The sequence below is a fragment of the Gopherus flavomarginatus genome, chromosome 3 (genome assembly GCF_025201925.1).
Source record: "Gopherus flavomarginatus isolate rGopFla2 chromosome 3, rGopFla2.mat.asm, whole genome shotgun sequence".
Taxonomy (NCBI): domain Eukaryota; kingdom Metazoa; phylum Chordata; order Testudines; family Testudinidae; genus Gopherus; species Gopherus flavomarginatus.
The window spans coordinates 54399835-54419433 of record NC_066619.1 but is presented as its reverse complement, the minus strand read 5'-3'; the positions used below and the strand labels follow the sequence as shown (position 1 = coordinate 54419433).

The 19599-nt window shown below is 37.7% G+C and overlaps 1 protein-coding gene across 1 annotated transcript in view; it reads left to right on the top strand.

Annotated features, from left to right (window-relative positions):
* Positions 1–19599, top strand: part of EDIL3 (EGF like repeats and discoidin domains 3) — a 461020-nt gene that overhangs the window by 336088 nt on the left and 105333 nt on the right. The window contains exons 7-8 of the mRNA XM_050944818.1: positions 16123–16278; positions 17436–17580. Of these exons, the coding sequence (XP_050800775.1) occupies positions 16123–16278; positions 17436–17580 (301 nt within the window). The remainder of the gene's footprint in view (positions 1–16122; positions 16279–17435; positions 17581–19599) is intronic.

Sequence of the window (19599 nt, the reverse complement as noted above, 5' to 3'; positions counted from 1 at the left end):
CTCCCTAACTTGCTTCCATGATTGTCTTTTGAACTGCAGGAAGCATGAAGCATATCTTACGCTGGTGGAAATTGTCGCAGATCCAGTGATTTCACTGAAGTCAGCGGATCTACAACAATTTCCAGCAGCTGACGATCTACCCCTGTGTCTTTATGTTAGCCTTTAGGTACTTCCCTCTTCAACCTTTCTTTTGGTCTAGGCAAGGGAAGCTGTACTTTTTCTGTTAAAACATGGGGTAAACTGTTTTTCCCAACAGCAGAGTGAAAAAGTCCTTGTGCTGTTATAACTAGCTGCTGCATTAAATGGCCTATATCATATGAATAAAACTTCTGGTTATAACTGATTCTTTTTTGCACCGTAGTCTGTCTCTGCTGGTTCATTTAACATTTTAAATAAAGTTGGCTTGAGGTTTTAGATGCACAAAAGACAGCCTGTTCAAAGTTAGGATTCTCTCAGCAAGAGAAACTTGGTTCTCTTGTGCATACTCTGTGTAATATACTCTATTTGTTATATGCCGTCTTCCTTAATATCCTTGCATAGTGTGGTTGAGTTGTTGTAAAAGCAATAATTTTAAATGTCTTTTCTCTTGTGCGTCCAAAATCTCAGCATTGACGTCACCGTTTTTTACATTCAACTTTGTTAGCATTAAAATAGTTTAAGAATAGTGAAAGGTCATGCACTGAATGAAATAAACAAGTGATATTCCATGAGTGTGTGCCTAAATTATAAGAAAATGATGTACATCTCTTGAATAGTATGCTATTTACTATTTAATATTTATAACATTTTGAGTCTTAATTAATTACTTTCAAACTTGGCAAAGCAAATATTGCTCATTAACAAATGTGCTTGTGCCATGGTTAAATTTTAAAAAGATACACTCTTTATGTTATACTATATCAAGGAACAAACAAACAAGTGAAATTACATATTAAAAAATTGTAAATCTTTCTCAAATAATTCAGCTTTTGGTTGGCAACTTGAGCACCAAACCTGCAAAAGTATTCACAGTTGCATTCCCCAGGCCATCTCAAAAGTCCCTTTAACTTCTATGGAACTTCATCTCTTTGGAGGATCAGTATTATGGAACAAAAGCATCTCCTCAACACTATGAATACGTTTTCACTACTGCAACAATATAATCCTCTTATTCTGTGAGTGCTAAAACAGAAAGTTATCATTAAAATCTCACATCCCATGGGACTTACCCTTGCGTTATCTATAACGTAGATCAAGCAATGAATTTTTAATTTAGAGCTATTGTCTTCCAATTGTTCTGAAAAGAAAAAATAAGGTGTATTCTTTTTTTAGGGCATAATCCAGAGCTCAGTGATGTTAATGAAAAGACTTCCTTTGGCTTCAGTGAGCTTTGGATTGGGACCTTTGAGGTTTGGCTTTGCATAAGAGGAAGATTGAAAATTCTCAGCTCTTTTCCATCCACAGTTTTTTTGTGGTGAAAACAAGGGTTACAAAGATATTGAACTTAGCTGTACAGTTTCCTTGCACACGTGTGAAACCCAGATGTTGAAACTTGATTTGTATTTCAGTTTTCTTCTGTCATAGAACAGTATCTCTCTTCAGGGTGGTGATGATGGGGAGGGGGCTGGGAATCAAAGTGTTCCCTCTGACTTCCCCCTCCCACCCCCCGGAATGTTAGGTTTTTTTTAAACAATAATAAAAAACACACAGAAGTAGGCAATGCCACAGAAAGTATAAACACAAGGGAATGTCACCAAAACAAAAACTATTTTCATCCTTTTAGGGGAAAGTCTGCATCAGTCTCTCCACTGGTGTCTTGGTTCATTCCAGGTTTATAATTGGTTGTTCTTGTTCATGTTTGTTAAACATCAGCAATGTGTGCACTGTTTTACAAGACAAAGATGAAGACAGTCTCTTTCCTGAGGTATGACACAGTTTGTATTATAGAACCTAGGAGCCACAGTCATGGACGAAGACCCCATTGTGCTAGGCACTGAACAAACACAGAACAAAAAGACAGCCCCTGCCCCAAAGAGTTTACAATCTAAGTATAAGATTTGGATAGAGACAGACTGAAAGGGGAGTACTGGGAAGCAAGGAGACAGTTTTGGTCAGCATGATGGTCAATGGTTTCAGCATAACAGCTGCCTAATTGCTGTCAAGTTTTTTGTAGGCATCAGAGAAAAGGAGAGTTTCAAAGAGGAATCTGAAATAAAACAATTAAATGTTTTTGCAGATGTTTATGAGTAACTCTTCACACATTTGAGGGGCAGCATGGGAGAAAGTACAAAGGTGTTTACCTGAAAATGTAACAAGTGGTTGGTGGAGGCTGACATCACGGGCTGATTGGAGGAGGAAGTTGACCTTTCACTACTCAGTGATTCCCAAACTAGGGTTCGTGAAATGTTACAGGGGGTTCTCGAGAAAACATTCCCTAGTGGCGGACAGAGCTGTCTCTAGGGACCCCCGGCAACACAGGCCAGCAGCCTGGAGCCCCTGGACTTCCAAGAGCTAAGAAGATCAAAGCAAGCATCTCTATCACACTGAGGAGACTTAAACTTCAAGAGTACTTATTAGAAATGGAAAGGGAGGTGGATATTTTTTGCTGTTTTTAAAATTAAATAGACAGCTAGTATTTTTTTAAATTGTTATGAAGAACAAGTTTAAGCTTTGTTGTAACGTGCGTTGTTTGCCTGGACTGCTCAAGACCTGAGTGCTTGTGTAGGAGGAACTCTATGAGTTGGCTTCTTAAATCCCTTCCTGCTGTTTCACATCCGACACTCCTTGATGAAACGTAGAAGCCTAGTCTAATTCAGAGTGATACAAGCTGTGAAAGTAAGGTCTTGGAAGAGTGTTGCCGTTTTTCATAATGTAATAAAAATACTTCAACGATAAATAATAATTAATAATAGTGTGTAATAAGCAGGTCATAAAAACAAATTTTATATTGCCAAGATCACTGCTTTTATAATTTATACTCAGGTAAAGGAGAAAATCCTGGAAATATTCCTTTTTAAGAGTGGGGTTTGTGAAACTTGACATTTTAGTGAAAGGAATTCACAGGTTGTTAAAGTTTGGGAACCACTGCACTACTGAATGAGATGTTTCAGATGGTGGGGATAGGTTGTGAAGGCCTTTGACATTGTCACCTCTCTCTTCAAAGTGACAGGCTAGGAAAATGAATTTTGCAGCAGCAATCTGAATGGATATGAGTGGAGTGAGACTGCATTTGTCAAGGCCAGAGAAAAAGATGTTCCAATAATTATGACATGAGATGATGAGAGTTTTAGCCACGTGAATGGATAGGAAAGGCCATATCTTAGAGATGTTACAGAAAAACTATCTGCAAGACTTAGACATAGCCTGGATTTGAAGACCTAGAGAAAGTTCCAACTCAAGGATAACACCTATAATAAAGGCCTCAAGGACAGCCACAGAAAGCATAAGATGTACTTGAAAACACAGAAAAGAAGTTGAATTAGGGTTGCATGTGGTCAAAGGTTAGTTTTAAAAAATCAATAAACAATTGGAGTGTTTTTCATAATAAATTGTGGTCTTTTTTTGGCTATGTGTGCTGGTCAATGATTCTGAAATTTCAACAGACAACGAGAAAATACTTCAACATATTTACATGAAAATGTTTTGCTGGGTTTTTTTAATAGCTTTCCTTACGGTTTCATTTTTTTTCCTTATAACGTCTTGCTCTGTTTCTCTGTTTTCTTTAATATAATCTTGGAATGGAGAAGGCATGTCAATTACATAATGTCTGTGAGACATTAGGAAGGATCAGAGGAGCAGTAGGTGAGAGCAAGGTACACTGGGATTGGTAAAACATTCTATGGATTGGAGCATTGTGGAAGACCGCAGTAGGAGAAATAAGCTAAAGATACAGCGATGAGGGTGAGAGGAAATTCAGCTGGAAAAATACTCTGGGATGTAGACTGAAGCAGAGTTTTTCAAGGTCCTAAAGAAAGAAGGAGATCCTTAAATGTGATATGGTTGGCAAAGAATGCTATCTAATACTTGGAACTGTTTAACTCAATAATATTTTTCCAATGTAAACCTGTAAAACAAAAAAAAATGTTTAAAATGAAGTACATATAGTAGGGAAGGGTTGCAGAGAGGTTTGAGATGCAACTTTGAGGAGGCTGGATGAGGAACAAGTCAGCAGTGAGCTCAGAAAGGGAATGGGGCATGTGAGGTTGTGGAAGAGTCAGTGGTAGAAAGATGGGGGATGCAATCGAAGGATGGAGTAGAAGATTACAATCCTTCTCTCACTGACATTTTTTAGAGTGATCTGTTAATTGCTATGGGTACAGAATACAGTAGTATGATTGATAGGATGGGGACTCTGTGCAATCTACTTCATTCTGTGCTTCAGCAGCCTTTTGGTGGGTGGGCTGAATTCAAGGTTTTGTTTTAATGTTCAAAGGCCTAACTGGACTGGGTCTTCATTGTGACTCTAATGCCCAACAAGCTCTTTGAAGTCACTTGATTGTAATTCACTAATACTACTTGGTCTGACAAGTCATGTATGGGCCTGATTTAAAGCACCTTGAAGTCACATGAAGTCTTTCCATTGACTTCAAGGGTCTTTGGCTCATTCTGTACTGGTTACCGCAGAGCTCAGAGGTGTTCATGTACCATGGTGCGTTGGAAGAAAAAGAACAGAATAGAAAGTATTTCTGGTCTCTGTCACATAAGTAATGAAATAAGTATCTGCCCTGGACAGAGTTTCAGGCTTTATTTGAGGTTTTATATTGTGACCTTTGTTGTTGTTGTACATTCCTGAGAAAAGGAGAAGGCTAGGCTATGTTGAAATTAAATGGAGGCTGTATTTTGTTTGTGACCCTGAATGTGTAGAAGCAGCCTGCCTTTTAACCTATTTAACATGTGGAAATAAAAACTAATCTCAAATATTTTCTGATTGATTTTTGTTCAGTATTCTTTAACTGACATTTTAAGTATTCTTCACTTATTTTGTGAGGGGCTAGCATGCCAATGGTGGAGATATTTCATAGAGAATTTACAAGTTTGAAATATCTGGAGGGATTATTTTTACTAATAATAAAGTAATTAATATTTAGCAAATTTTAGCAAAATACAATTGCAGTTATTTAATAACCATCTAATCAATATTTTGCAAATGAGGCGAAATTTTATAGGACTACAGAATTCTGAACAACATGGGCCTCTTATTGAGACTACAGTCTAAATATGCCACTAGCTGAATAATTCATATCATCTGGTTAATGGAATTTATAACAACTACTTTGGGATTAAAATAATGTCTTAATAATAAGAAGAAACAAACCAAGCAAGTTTTTAGTCTGTCTAATTATGTAAGTGCTCTAAGGCATAAAGTAAAATTTCTCAACAATAAATAAATGAGGTGAGCATTTTCTGTTGTTCATAGCATAAAGTATTCTGTTTTAATGCTACAAACCCCAAACGTGTGTTTTCCGTAGCTATGATTTTTAACATGTACTGTACTTTGATCTATGCACAGAGGGTCAAATTCACTTGAGTAGTACCATTGACGTCAATGGTAATTCATGGCCATGACATAGGAAAGCACATGCTTAAATTTAAGCACATGAGTACTTCCATTGAAGACAAGACTGCTCACATGCTTATAGTTAAGCACATGCTTTTGAGAGATTGGATGGGGAGAAGCTAGTAGTGAGTGCAGAAGGGGGTTGGGGCTGATGATTATTTATTTCTATTGCCACCGTGCCAAGGAGCCATAGTCATGGATCAGGACCTCATTGGTAGGCACTGTACAGAGAGGCAATAGATTGTTGAAGGTACAGTAGCAGAGATGGGCAAAAGTTTTTCTGGGTCCGGGTCTAAGTGAAGGACTTTTGCTCATACAACAAATTGGAATTAACAGAAAATATCAGTGTATTTATCCTAAATCTTATGGAAAATATAGAACAATCCCTATAATAATGTCTCCATATTTATTTCACCTGGATCACCCTCTTAGCATTAAAAGATTCTTTTTATATTTATTTTAATATTTCATTTACATATCACGTTGCCTGTCATGTAATAACTTGGATGTTTGCCATGCTTTCTCATATTATTTGTAGCACAGCTGTGTAAAGAAAATGTTTCCTTTCCCCTACACCTTCACCCTTTTTTCTCTCTCTCTCTCTCTCTTTTTCTCCCCTATTATGCATGACAATGAAAAATATCAAGTTTCCTATTCTCTGCAGGCTCTTTTGTCATTTTTCACGTTATTCTTTGTGGATTTTCTGTCTTGATATTTAATTGATCCTGAGTCAGCATTTAGGAATGCAGCACTCTCTGTAACACTGTCAATAACATCTTCATAGTAAATCTGTACATGGTCCACTGACAATGCTATCACGTATTGGCAATGCAAAAGGCAGTTAAAGTAGTGACTGCCATAAAGCAGTTAACAATGAATGTGATGCAGAGAGTGGCTGAGCACCTGCAACTTTCCTTGACCTTAGTGTAGAGTTATGGGTGCTCAGATCTCTCAGGAGAAAGCCAAAAGCTCTGAAGTCATTGACAGAAAAGAACCATCGTTCAAACTACATTTTCATTTCCACTACCAGTTTAAAAAATAGCTAACGTTTCAGCACAAAGTAATGACTTCTATCATCCAGGCATATGAGTAGCTAAGTTTGCATTTTCTTTAAGTTCTTCATTGTGCTATAGCAATAGGTCTCTTATGTCTCTTTCATATATATTGTAAACACTATAACTATTCTCACTATGTTATCCTTCTGCCTATAACATCCACAATGGCATCAACATGAACTATGAGACTTAGACCAAAGTTATCAAACTTGTGTGCCTCAACTAAAGCACAAAATGTTTGTGCTTCTGATTTTCAGAAGTGCTGACTAACTGCAGCCTCCCTTGACTCCAGTTCTTACTTCACTGGGAGCTGCAGGGACTCAGCATTTTGAAAATCAGGCCTCTCTTTGTTAGATTCCTAAACGTGGGGCAGATCCACACTACAACCTAAGTTGATATTACGTACGTTGCTCAGGGATAAGGAAAAGTCCTCCAAGTGATGTAAGTTTCATGCTGTCCATACTAGTGCTACACCAGTGGGAGATGCTTTCCTGCCAACATAGCTTCCACTTCTCGCCGAGGTGGAGTAATTATGCTGATGGGAGAGTGCTCTTCCGTTGGTGCATACGTGCCAATGTAGTGCTGTTGTGTAGACTTGCCCACAGATTCAAATATTTTAAGGCCACATGGGGCTATTATGATCATCTTGTCTGTCCTCAACACAGGCCATTAAATTTAAGTGAATAATTTCCACATCGAGCTCTTAACATCTTTCAAATCCATAACTTCTGTTTGAAGGATTTAGGAGCCTCATTTTGGATACCCAGGTTTGACACTTGGGACCCTAGAGCCCAATATTCAAATTTAACAGCCCAATCTTATGCTACTGAAGTCAGTAGAAGTTTTGCATTGACTTCAGTGGAAACAAGATTAGAGCCTAAACTGGGATACCCAGTTCTGCATGGGGTTGGCATTTAGACAATTAAAATATGTATGGGGACACCTAACAGCTTATTTCAGCATCCAAATGTGAGATTTAGCTGCCTACATCTGAAAATTGTATACTTGTCAGAATCATGTGTCAGCCGCCCAAGAAGAATGTTACTCACATTTTTTTTAAATATTGAAAGCTACAGAAATATCAACTGCCACATTTTTGTTCCACACATGTCCACTCCAGGGGTCAGACTGGAGGCACAGAGAAAGTGTCGGTATTCTACTCAGCTCTTTTCACGGCTTGCAAAAATGATGAGCAGTGAAATAGCTGATTGTGATGACATTTAAATTGCTGCTCTTAGGCTTCAGCATTAGTCACTCTTCCATCCACATACAAAGCTCAGTAAATTGGCTTTGCACAGAAGGTCAAAATGGAGTTGGGGAGAAAGGAACCCTTTCCCAGGGCTTAGTCAGGAATGACTGTGTAAGCCTTCAGCCTGTGAGTCATAGCAGCAAGTGGACATCTCATCTACTCTGGTACTTCTGGCACTGCATTACCACCGTTGCAGCTCCACCACTGTATTGACAATTGGAGTGGCAGTGTCGACAAGTCATAAGCATTTTAACCATTGTGTCATTTAACTCTATTCAAACCAGTTACAGATGCCAATTATTTAAAACACAGGCCACTGGTGGTGTACATTAATGTTCCCGATATTGCTAGTACCAGTGGGGCAGCTCAAATGGTAGTCCAGTGGGAAACTTCAACAAAAAGGCAAGTGCGCATAAAGCCTGTGGGCCTCCTACCACACAGATGCAGTGGTGCTGAGTCCTGCTGTGCAGCCTTTCCCTCCCAGCACAGTGGGTCCACAGATGTCGTGTTTGTGGCCTCCTGGGTTGGTAGAGAGGAAATGGCAGTCATTCTGTCCTTAAGAGTGTTGCTTCACTTTGCATGCTGGTATGTTTCCAGTTCTGGCTCAGAGTGATCTCTTCGTTAGAGCTGGTGATGAAAAAATTCCATTTTATTTCAAATGGATTTTTTTAAATGTATTAATTTCAACAAAAAATTTTGCAGAAAAATATTTTCTAAAGAAAAAATTTTCAGAAAGTTTTGACTTGGGAAATTCTGAAATTTTGATTGAATTTTATTTTATTGGCTATTTCCATTTTATACCATTATTATTGTATTTTTGACCGTGTCAAACAGTTTTTTGTTACAATACAAACTGGATACCCTTTGAACTAGCGAATAAGACAGGTCTTTCAGTCTGCCTTAAGTTGCAATTCCTTAATGATTTTAAAAATAAAATAAACCATTTCAATTATTGTATTATGCCATATTATGTTATGTCAGTAGTAGTAGTAGTAGTAGTGCATATACTTTATGGGAAATTAAAATATTTGGTTGTGTTACTATTCAGAATGAATACACATTCTAAAATACCGAAACTCTACTGTGAAACAGATATTCAGTTTTGACCAACTGTAGTTTTCACAACCATCTGGGATGGAAATTAGAGGTGGTAACAAAAAAAAATCTTTATAAAAATGTCCCTGTTTTTCACCAGAATGTTTGTGAACACATGCCTCTACCAGAAAGTTGATTTTTTTAAATATATTGTATATTTAAAGAAAAATTAAAACTTCAGTCTTTGGGAAACTGATAAGGCCACCAGGGAAGGGCTGCTTTGGTGAATCTCCCCATTCTGGTAATGTTCAATCCCCACTCAAACTCTGGTTTTTGCATAAGGGATAACTAAGATTAGTAGAAAATACACTCAGCACTGGAATAGCTGGAGAATTAGTCATAACAGCAGACTTCTATCTCACTAAGACAGGACACTAAAATCTGCTTAAACTATGGATTAGCAATGAGGCTTCACAAACCAATATATTTCTGATGTATCCTAAGCAACAGGACTTTGTGGGAATTTTAAATGAATTCTTCCTGAGAGTTGAGACTAGTAGTTTGGTCCAAACATATAACCCAAAGAGCCTTTGTACTGCTTAGGCTTTAGGATTGTTATTGCTAATTGTACAATGACAAGTGAGGAGAATATGATCAGGAATCCTGGCCAAGAGCACTGCACATGTTTTCCTCCTAAAGGCAGAAAGTTTTCTCATCTTTCACCGCTTCTGAATTTAATCATGTAGACAAGGCAGAGTCAAGTGAACATCATTGTTAAGTGCAGGTTTTCTGTATGTTGAGTTTGACAGTATTGGATCCTGGGCTGCAGAAGCATATGAACTTTAAACTGATCCCATTAGATGTTTCTCCTGTTTGAGCTGCATGTAACAAGCCCACAGTTCATCATCTCAGAGCCTAGCAGAGATAATTTGACCAGCCAAAGAGGCATAAACAAGATAATTGAAACACGATAAAAGATAATTGAAAAAAGCATTCCGTTATTCAGAATCTTGAGTTGTGTGTCAAAGGAGGGAGGAAAAACCATTCATATTTTCCTCCATTTATGTTGTACATAGAAAGTTTTTTAGATGCTGAATAATACCTGGAGAAAATGGATTCCATGGTTGGGATTCTGTATGAATATTGAACTCCTTACATTTTACATGTCTATTGATAGTTGTAACAAATTATTCAGCAGGCTAACAAGTATCCTGTGTATCCCAAATCCCAGAGCCAAAATTGTAAGTCAGATCTTTAATGATGTTTCTGGCAGCTAAATCCACCTTAAGTACTACTTTGCTGAATGAGCCAATAGCCTCTCATTTTAAAAGTTAACAAAAATTAGGGAATTTAAGTTCTATAAAGAAATCTGACATCTATAGCTTTGGAACCTAAGACTTGATGTGAGATACCACTGAAATATGTATATGTGTGCATGACTCTTTGTGGGGAGCACTTTCAGCTGCCACAACAGACAGGAAAATCTTGAAATGGTAAGCAAGGGCTACAAAAATAATTTATTTTCTCCACATGAAAGATAATTACCTCTGTTTATTTCCCTTTCTAGTCATTCTCTGCCTTAATGAATTACATCACTGAAGTATTAACAGAATATTATTCTTGAGGCTCTGATCTGGAACCCAAGTATGTACATATACACACATATATAAGCTTACTCACATTTGGGAGAAAAGTTAATACACATGCCTTGCATGGAGCCTAAATTTGTTTTAAAACGTTGTCCCAGTTATATCCTCCATTGTCTGTAAAACTTTGTAAATATTTTCTTTCTGATGTTGCCATTTTCAGGCAATCACTCTTTTTTGAAGAGAGCTCAGATTAATGAGGCTGCTTTTGTTTGACATCTTCAACATAGATACTTCAGTGTTTTACTCCCAAACTGTTTTGTTTATGCACCAACATAATCAAAGATATTAGTGCACCTGTGCAAATAGCATGATTATTAATTACTGCTTTAGAATCAGCAGAAAGAACAGAAAACATGACACCTGGGGTGGTTTTATATATTAGGCCCTGATCCTGCAGTATGCAGACCCATGGGAACCAGGGTGACTGTAGCTAAAAGGGTCAAAGGGATGAAAAATAATTCAAGGTTGAGTGGGATTTTCAAAAGTGTCTAGGGGAATTAAGTACCCCAGCTCCCATGAGCCACAGCCTTGATATAAGGAGGATTTGATACAGCATTTTAGTGGGAGCTTGACTCAGACACAGTGGGCCAGATTCTCCTTACTTTTTCCACTTACTTCACACTTACTCTACTGTGAGTCGGGATTAACTTCACTGAAGACAATAAAGTTACACCAGTGTGAAGCTGGTGTAAATGAATGTAGATTCAGTCCTGATGCCTCCAGGAGAGCAGACCAGACCCAAACCTGCTTCATCCTTGGACAACTGTTTGCCCAGTGCCAGGTCATACCTCCTGGCCAGTGCACAGTAAGGCATGGCATAGCTCTGCCCTCACCCCACTACATCCCCCCAACTCTAGGAGCTTCTGATTGTTTATCTTGTTGTGATCAAAGGTCTCGAATTAGGTTTATATCCCATAAACTGAGAATTATTTTATAAGGGCTAGTTTGTGCAACTCTTACATTGTTGCACACTTACTTACACAAGTAACCCTACTTTTTGAACAGAGGTCAAATTCACAAAACTCTTTTTCTTTGAGATCTTTTGAGTGTTACTTGTGTGAGTAAGTGCTCACCAGTGTGAATAAGGATTGCATGACCTAGTCGCAAATGAGCTTCTCTACTAAAACTGCATTAACTAGTCACTGAGTGGTAGATTCTGATACTAGTATTGAACAGTACCTTATTCAACAAGTCTCGTCAACTGCTGTCTGGCATGAGTAAGGATGGCAGAATTTGACCCATAATTTTTGAGTAACAGAGGAATTATTTTTATATGCCATATTATTAATAGAATTGGAGCCCTTTGTTTTATATTGGGCCAATCCTGCAGCTCTATTCATGTAAATAATCCTATTGGGCTACCTCGATCAATAAAGACTATGAAACTGATCCCTTTCCTTGCTCTTAGGAATTCTTCAGTGGCAAAGATCAAAATTTCCATAAAGGGTGTTTTTCCTCCAGCATCTAATCTTTAATAGTGTGAGTTTCTTTCATCAGGGTATTATTGACGTTCTCCATCCTTGTTATGTCTAGATAGATATAATAGTTTTTATGCTTAATTTTCTTTATGCCAATAAACTCCTGTCTTTTAAAAATGATGTGTCAAATTGTTGTTCTTATGCCTTTCATCTGCTTGTTTATTTTAGCTCACAAATAGCTATATAATTAAAATGTATCACGTTATTTCCTAGGTCCTTGCTTTTTCTGTATCCCTAAAGCCTAAGGTCTAATAATTAACTTGAGTTGTTTTTCTTCACAATTACCACAGAGGACTGAGTTTTTTAAAAGATTGTATTGCTAAAAGCGCTAGTTCATATTCCATACTGGGAACTTTATTTCCTACTAAAATGCACTTAGTAAGAAAGCTTTCACCTACTGCTTTTAGTTATAGTTACTGCACAGTTGTAATATTTTGTATTTTGCTAGGCTCTGGCTTGGCAAACGTAAAGGTCATAATAGAACACAGACACTATGGGACAGTTTCTCTTCTGCTGTAATTCTTTTGACTTCATGGAGTTATATCTGTCAAATTTAGCCCCTGAGATTTTTATACACATGAAAGTTCTTGGAATTTCAAGGTACTTTTTTCCCCTTCTGTGGGTTTTCTCAGAAGTACTGAAGAAACAGAGACCTAAATCAAGCATATTGTATAGCATCCAGTTTCTTATTTTTAAATCTGATTGGAACACTGCATGAAGCACAGCAGCGTTGAAAGCCAATGCTCAGTGATTCAGAGCAGAAACAGAGACCTAGAAAGACAAAAAAAAAACTGGTTAAAACTTAGGACTAAATAAAAGGAGGCATAGTTTTTACCTAAAAGTACATGGATATGGAGGTGGTTGAATATGAGTGGAGCACGGAAAACTTACTTTCTTAAAGTATCAAAGTCACAGGTCAAACAGTACTCAAATTCCATAAGTAAAGGAAAGTAACTATTTTAATTAGGCAAGGCAATGATATGGCTAAAGTTTTCATGTGTAGTCATTTGGCAGGAGCACCCTTTAATTTCGTGTTTTTATAACTACACCTCTACCCCGATATAATGTGACCCGATATATCACGAATTCAGATATAACGCTGTAAAGCAGTGCTCTGGGGGGGCGTGGCTGCATGCTCCAGTGGATCAAAGCAAGTTTGATATAATGCAGTTTCACCTATAATGCGGTTTCACCTATAAGGCGGTAAGATTTTTTGGCTCCAGAGGATAGCGTTATATCAGGTTAGAGGTATACAAACAAAAGACCCAAACACCTCCTCCAAGAGCATTCAACTCTTCCAAACATGTGGGGAGAGGGGGCTCACAGGAGTATAGTGTCAAAGGGGTTAGAATCATAGGGGTAAAAGGGACAGCAAGGGTCATCTAGTCTAACTACCTGTCAAGATGCTATCCAGCCTCCTTTTGAAAACATCCAGTGAAGGAGCCTCCGCAGTCTCCCGAGGCAGTCTGTTCCATTGTCCTATTGTTTTACAGTTAGGAAGTTTTTCCTGAGATTTAATTTAAATCTCCTAGGCTGTAGTTTGAATCCATTGCCCCTTGACCTGCCCTTTACGGCAAAAGAGAACAACTTTTCTCTATCCTCTTTTATGGCAACCTTTCAAGTATCTGAAGACAGCTATCATATCTCCCCTTAATCTCCTCTTTTCCAAACTAAACAGACCCAGTTCATTCAGCCTTTGCTCATATAGCTTGCATTCCATCTCTTTGATCATCTTTGTCACTTGCCTTTGGATCTTTCCCAGTTTCTTGTACATCCTATCTGTACATTGGTGCCAATATTGGACACAGTACTCCAGCTGAGGCCTAACCAGTATCAAGTCAAGCAGAACTATCACCTCCAGGGACTTCCATGCTATACCTCTGTTTCTTTCACTTTTTTGCAACACCATCACATTGCTGACTCATGTTGAGGTTGTGATCCACCACAACTCCCAGATCCTTCTCAGCTGTGCTGCTGCCAAGCCAGTTATCCCCCATGCTGTATTTATGCAATTGGCTTTTCTTCCTTAAGTATAGCACCTTACATTTGTCTTTGTTGAATTTAATTTTGTTGTCTATAGTCCGGACTCTCTCTGAATTTTATCTCTGTCCTCCAAAGTGTTGGCAACCCTCCCCACAACTTTGTGGCATCTGCAGGCTTGATCAGTATGCTCTTATACTTACATCCAGATCATTAATAAAGATGTTAAACAACACCAAACCCAGAACAGATCCATGTGGAACCCCACTGGAGACCTCCCTCTGATCTAACCTCTTTCCATTAATAGTTACTCTTTGTTTGCTGTTGCAGTCATGGATGCTGTTAGTAGCCATTGTTTCTCCAGCATTAGGGAGATGGGTTTCAAAAAGCTTTAGTTAGTTATATTAATATTTACCATATAAATCATTGGATGGCAGACTTGTACAAAAAAGCCATATTAGAATTAAAAAAAAATCTGTATACATGTGTGAGAACTGTTGGTGCAGTTGGAAAATGGTTATCCATTTGAATAACAGTGTCAAAGAAGATATAATTGGAATTAACTTGTTTCTCTGTTACCCTGAACATTAATTTATGGTGGGAGTCAATGGTGCTGGGCGGCAAGTTAGCTATAATTGTGCGTTCTTTAACTTAGCTATCACTTGTCAGACTTGGGGGCAGGAGGCACTGTTTAGTTTGATTGTTTTTTGTAAATATTGCAAGGTTAGGTGACATACTGTTTTTGTTTGTGCATGTTTAAGATTTGCCATATACAGAGTGAACAGTATATTAAATCACCCTTATTAGGCAACCTCTTATAATAAGACACCATGCTAAACTATACTCCAATGTACTGAGCACAAATCTATTTTGCCTTAATTGGAAGACTCCTCTCAGTTAGTATAATTGTCAGTCCCTGGAGTGGACCACTTCAACAGATTTTGCTGTTTTATTAATTGTTTTTTTCAGAAGGATGGGGGAAAAGAACTGTGAATTGCTGTACTTAAAATTTGATTGTAAATATATTGGGCCTGATTCTCCCCTTACACCAGTGTTATACTGGTGTAATTCCATTGACTTCAGTAGAGTTACTCCATATTTATAACTGTATGTTTGAAGACAAACAGGCCCCTGAGCTGTAACTTTTAAGGGTCTGTTTCACTTCATTTATAAGGTTGTAAATCAAGTATAAGTCCATTGAAGGCAAGGGAATTATGCTGGTGTATGAGAAGGAAATCCCACTGACTGTATGCATGTGTATAATAGATATAAAATCCTTCCAAGGGAAAGTTGAATAAATGTTTCTCAATTAGTAATGGGGGGAAATGAATCTTGCAGTCTCTCAAAGGAGAGAAACATTGGAAAGACTGGAAATTCCAAGTGAGGATTACACTGAGAGAGAAAGAGCTTACTGATGAAAAACAGCCATTTTTTCCACCTGCAGATAACATGTATTCAAAATTTTCCAGTTTCAGAAGTCTTAAATGCACTGAATCTGTTTCATTTCTGTGGCTTGTCTTCAAAGCTGAGGAAATCTTGAGCACTTTGGCGTGAGTGCATGCAGTTATTTTGTTGTTCTTGTTGTTTTGTTTGTGTTATTGTAGTGCCTAGAGGTCTAGTCATGGGCCAGGAGGACCCCACTGTGCTAGAACAAACACAAACTAGAAAGACCATCCCTGCCTCAGAGAGCTTACAATCAAACCCATTAAAAGAAATCTTTTTGAAAGGTCAAAACACAGATTTTTTTTCTTTTGGAGCACCCGTATGTTGGAAATCCCTATTCTGTTTTGCTTCAGACTTTCCAGAAATATTTTACTATGGCAAAGGACCATGCAATGAAGATTCTTATGATATTAGAGTGGGGGGGAGGTCATAATCAGTCTTCTAATGGAATGGAAGATTAAATCTTAGCTGTAGACACATTGCAACACATACACAGATAATACAGTATGTAGCTTTGGCGGCAAAGGTATTGTTTTTTTTCACATTTATGATCAAATGAAATGTAGAGACAATCAATCAAAATGCTACAGAATGAAGAACTGGGTTTTTTTGTGTTTGAGTTAGAACAACAATTTAGTGTCATCATAGCAGCTGTGTCCCTCTGATGGTTACCAATGACATTGTATTGTTATTGCAGATAAACCTGCAAAGGAAGATGAGAGTCACTGGAGTTATAACCCAAGGTGCCAAGAGGATTGGAAGCCCAGAATATATAAAATCTTACAAAATTGCATACAGTAATGATGGGAAGTCCTGGCTGACATACAAAGTAAAAGGCACCAATGAAGATATGGTAAGACTGAGTCATCTGTGTGTGAATGAAAATCCCAAGGTATATCTGACTTCTGAAAGCAAAAGGTATCTCCAGTAGATGAGTCTAATTGTCTAACACAGAAAGCACTTTTATCTGTGTTGCCTTACTATTTTTTCTGGAAAACATAGCAATGCATTTCCACTTTGTCTGCTAAGACTTTCTTTTCTTTAATTGATGGTTCTATAAACACGGTGTCCCCAGGCTAGAATAATCCTGTTTATTACACTTAACTGATTTTCATTTTAATTACTTTACCAGTAATTACTCATGACTCTGTTTTCGATTTAGTTTTAGTACATTGGCAGATTAATGTTAACCCTTGATATCCTAGAACCCATTCATCAATGCTTATCTCCGCATTGCAAAAATGGTGTCCTCCTATGAAAAAAGAAAGAAAAAAAAAGAAAGTTTACAATATAGTTAGAATTTATTTTTGTACAAAGCAGCACAGACTGCTTTACTGTAAGAGGTAGGCTAGAAATAAGGCACTTCAGAGTTGGACACAGTTTCTGTCATGTAGGCAGAGAGAATGCTGTGTTGAAAAGACTGTAATGAGGCGAGGAAGCGAAGTGTAAGAATATCTAATTACAATGAAGAGAGAATAGAAAAATCCTTTAAGGGCCTGATTTGAATCCCATTGCAGTCAATGGAATCTCTCCAGCTGATTTCAGTGGAAGTTGGATCAGCTCTTAAATGAGGGAGGGAAAAGTAAGTGTGGATCAGTGTTTATAATTGCAGACTTAAATGAACAGGAACATTTTGATAGACAAGTTGAAGGGAAGATGTGATTTTAGTGTATTAGTAGCTGGAGCATGAGCAAGAGATACCAATTCAGCAAGATTCTTAAACACATGCCTTACTTTAAGCACGAGTACTACTCATCAAGTAGTTCTACTAAAGTCAAAAATTAGAAATGCCCACATGCTTCAAGTTACACTCAAATACCCTGCTGAATCAGGCCAGATTGGGGAGCATAGGTGAAGGAGAAGCTTCTAAATGTGGAAAGACATGACAAACAGGGTGTGAAGACTAGAAAAGGGAAATGGATATGTACAAGTCCATGAAGATAAAGTAAGGATCCAGTTGCCATCCTTGTACTACTTGAAATGTATGATGATTTTTTTTTGTCGTCACAGGTGTTCCATGGAAATGTGGACAACAACACTCCCTATGCCAATTCTTTTACGCCTCCAATAAAATCACAATACATTCGACTATATCCTCAGGTTTGCAGAAGACACTGTACGTTGAGAATGGAACTTCTTGGCTGTGAATTATCAGGTGAGTTTTCCAACAACACACCATTGTCATAGCATAAAACTGCTTTGTTCCTGTGGTTTAGAATGTTTATTCCTGCTATAATTACATTGACATCTGTGGTGTTACAGCATGGTTGAATTTGATATTCTTTGTATTTAGAGTGGGGTATATATTTTTGTACATATTGACATCAAATTATTTATTGCTTGAAATGGGTACAGCATGGGGTATTTAATGCCACTTTTGCTTCAGTTGTCACTAAAAAGGTAAGTAGTGACCAAATGCTTAACAAAACTAAAAATAAACACAAGAATGGAATGCAAGTCAAGATAGGGAATGATCAGGTTAAAGAATATTTAAATATGTTAGATGTATTCAAGTCAGCAGGTTCTGATGAAATTAACCCTAGGGTACTTAAGGAGCTAGCTGAAACAATCTCTGAACTGTTAGCTATTTATGTTTGAGAACTTATGGAGGAAAGGTGAGATCCCAGTGGACTGGAGAAGGGCAAACATGGCACCTATGAACAAAAAAGACCCAGGGAATTATAGACCAGTTGTCTAACTTTGATACCTGGAAAAATTATTAAACAATCAGTTTGTAAGCACCTATAGGATAATAGGGTTATAAGGAATAGTTAATACTGATTTGTGAAGAACAAATAATGCCAAACCAAACTAAATTTCTTCTTTGACAGGATTACTGCCCTAATGGGTGGGGGGGGAGCAGTTGACATGATGTATCTTGATTTTAGTAAGTCTTCTGACACAGTCCCACATGACATTCTCATAAGCATACTAGGGAAATGTGATGTAGATGAAATGACTATAAGGTAAGTGCAAAACTGACTGAAAGACTGTGCTCACAGTGTAGTTATCAATGTTCGCTTTCTAATGGGGGGGACATATCTAGTGGGATCCTGCAGGAGTCTGTCCTGGGTCCAGTACTATTCAACATTTTCATTAAATACTTGGATAATGGAGTAGAGAATATAGAACTGGTGGATAACACCAGGCTGGGAAGGGTTGCTAACACTCCGGAGGAGAGGATTAGAATTCAAAATGACCTTGACAAATTGGAATGACATGAACAAGATGAAATTCAATAAAGACAAGTGCAAAGTATTATACTTGAAAAAAAAATCAAATGCCCAACTACAAAATGGGGAATCGCTGGCTAGGTAGTAGTACTGCTAAAAAGGAATTGTGGGTTTGTCATAAACAGATAGCTAAGGGTTAATGTCTCTTTCACCTGAAGCACCTGACCAGAGGACCAATCAGGAAACCGGATTTTTTCAACTTTGGGTGGAGGGAATTGAGTGTCTGAGTCTTTTGTCTTTGCCTGCCTGCCTACTTTCTCTGAGCTTTGGAGAAGTAGTTCTACTTTCTAATTTTCTGTTTCTAAGTGTAAGGACAAAGAGATCAGATAGTAAGTTCTATGGTTTCTTTTCTTTGGTATTTGCATGAATATAAGTGCTGGAGTGCTTTGGTATGTATTTTTCTTTCTTTTTATATAAAGCTTTCTTTTAAGAAAAAAAAAAAAAAATCCGCTTTCCTGATTCCAAGATATGGGGGTTAGCATGAAAACCTCCAAGCTTAGTTACCAGCTTGGACCTGGTACTTGCTTAAAAGAATATTGAATAAACAGCCTTATTCAAAAAGAATACAAATCAAAGCACTCCAGCACTTATATTCATGCAAATACCAAAGAAAAGAAACCATAGAACTTACTATCTGATCTCTTTGTCCTTACACTTAGAAACAGAAAATTAGAAAGTAGAACTACTTCTCCAAAGCTCAGAGAAAGCAGGCAGGCAGGCAAAGACAAAAGACTCAGACACTCAATTCCCTCCACCCAAAGTTGAAAAAATCCGGTTTCCTGATTGGTCCTCTGGTCAGGTGCTTCAGGTGAAAGAGACATTAACCCTTAGCTATCTGTTTATGACAGGGTTATAATAGATTACATGTGGAATTAGTCAATAATGTGATGCAGTTGTGAAAAAGACTAATATCATTTTTGGGGTGGATGTAAGACATGGAA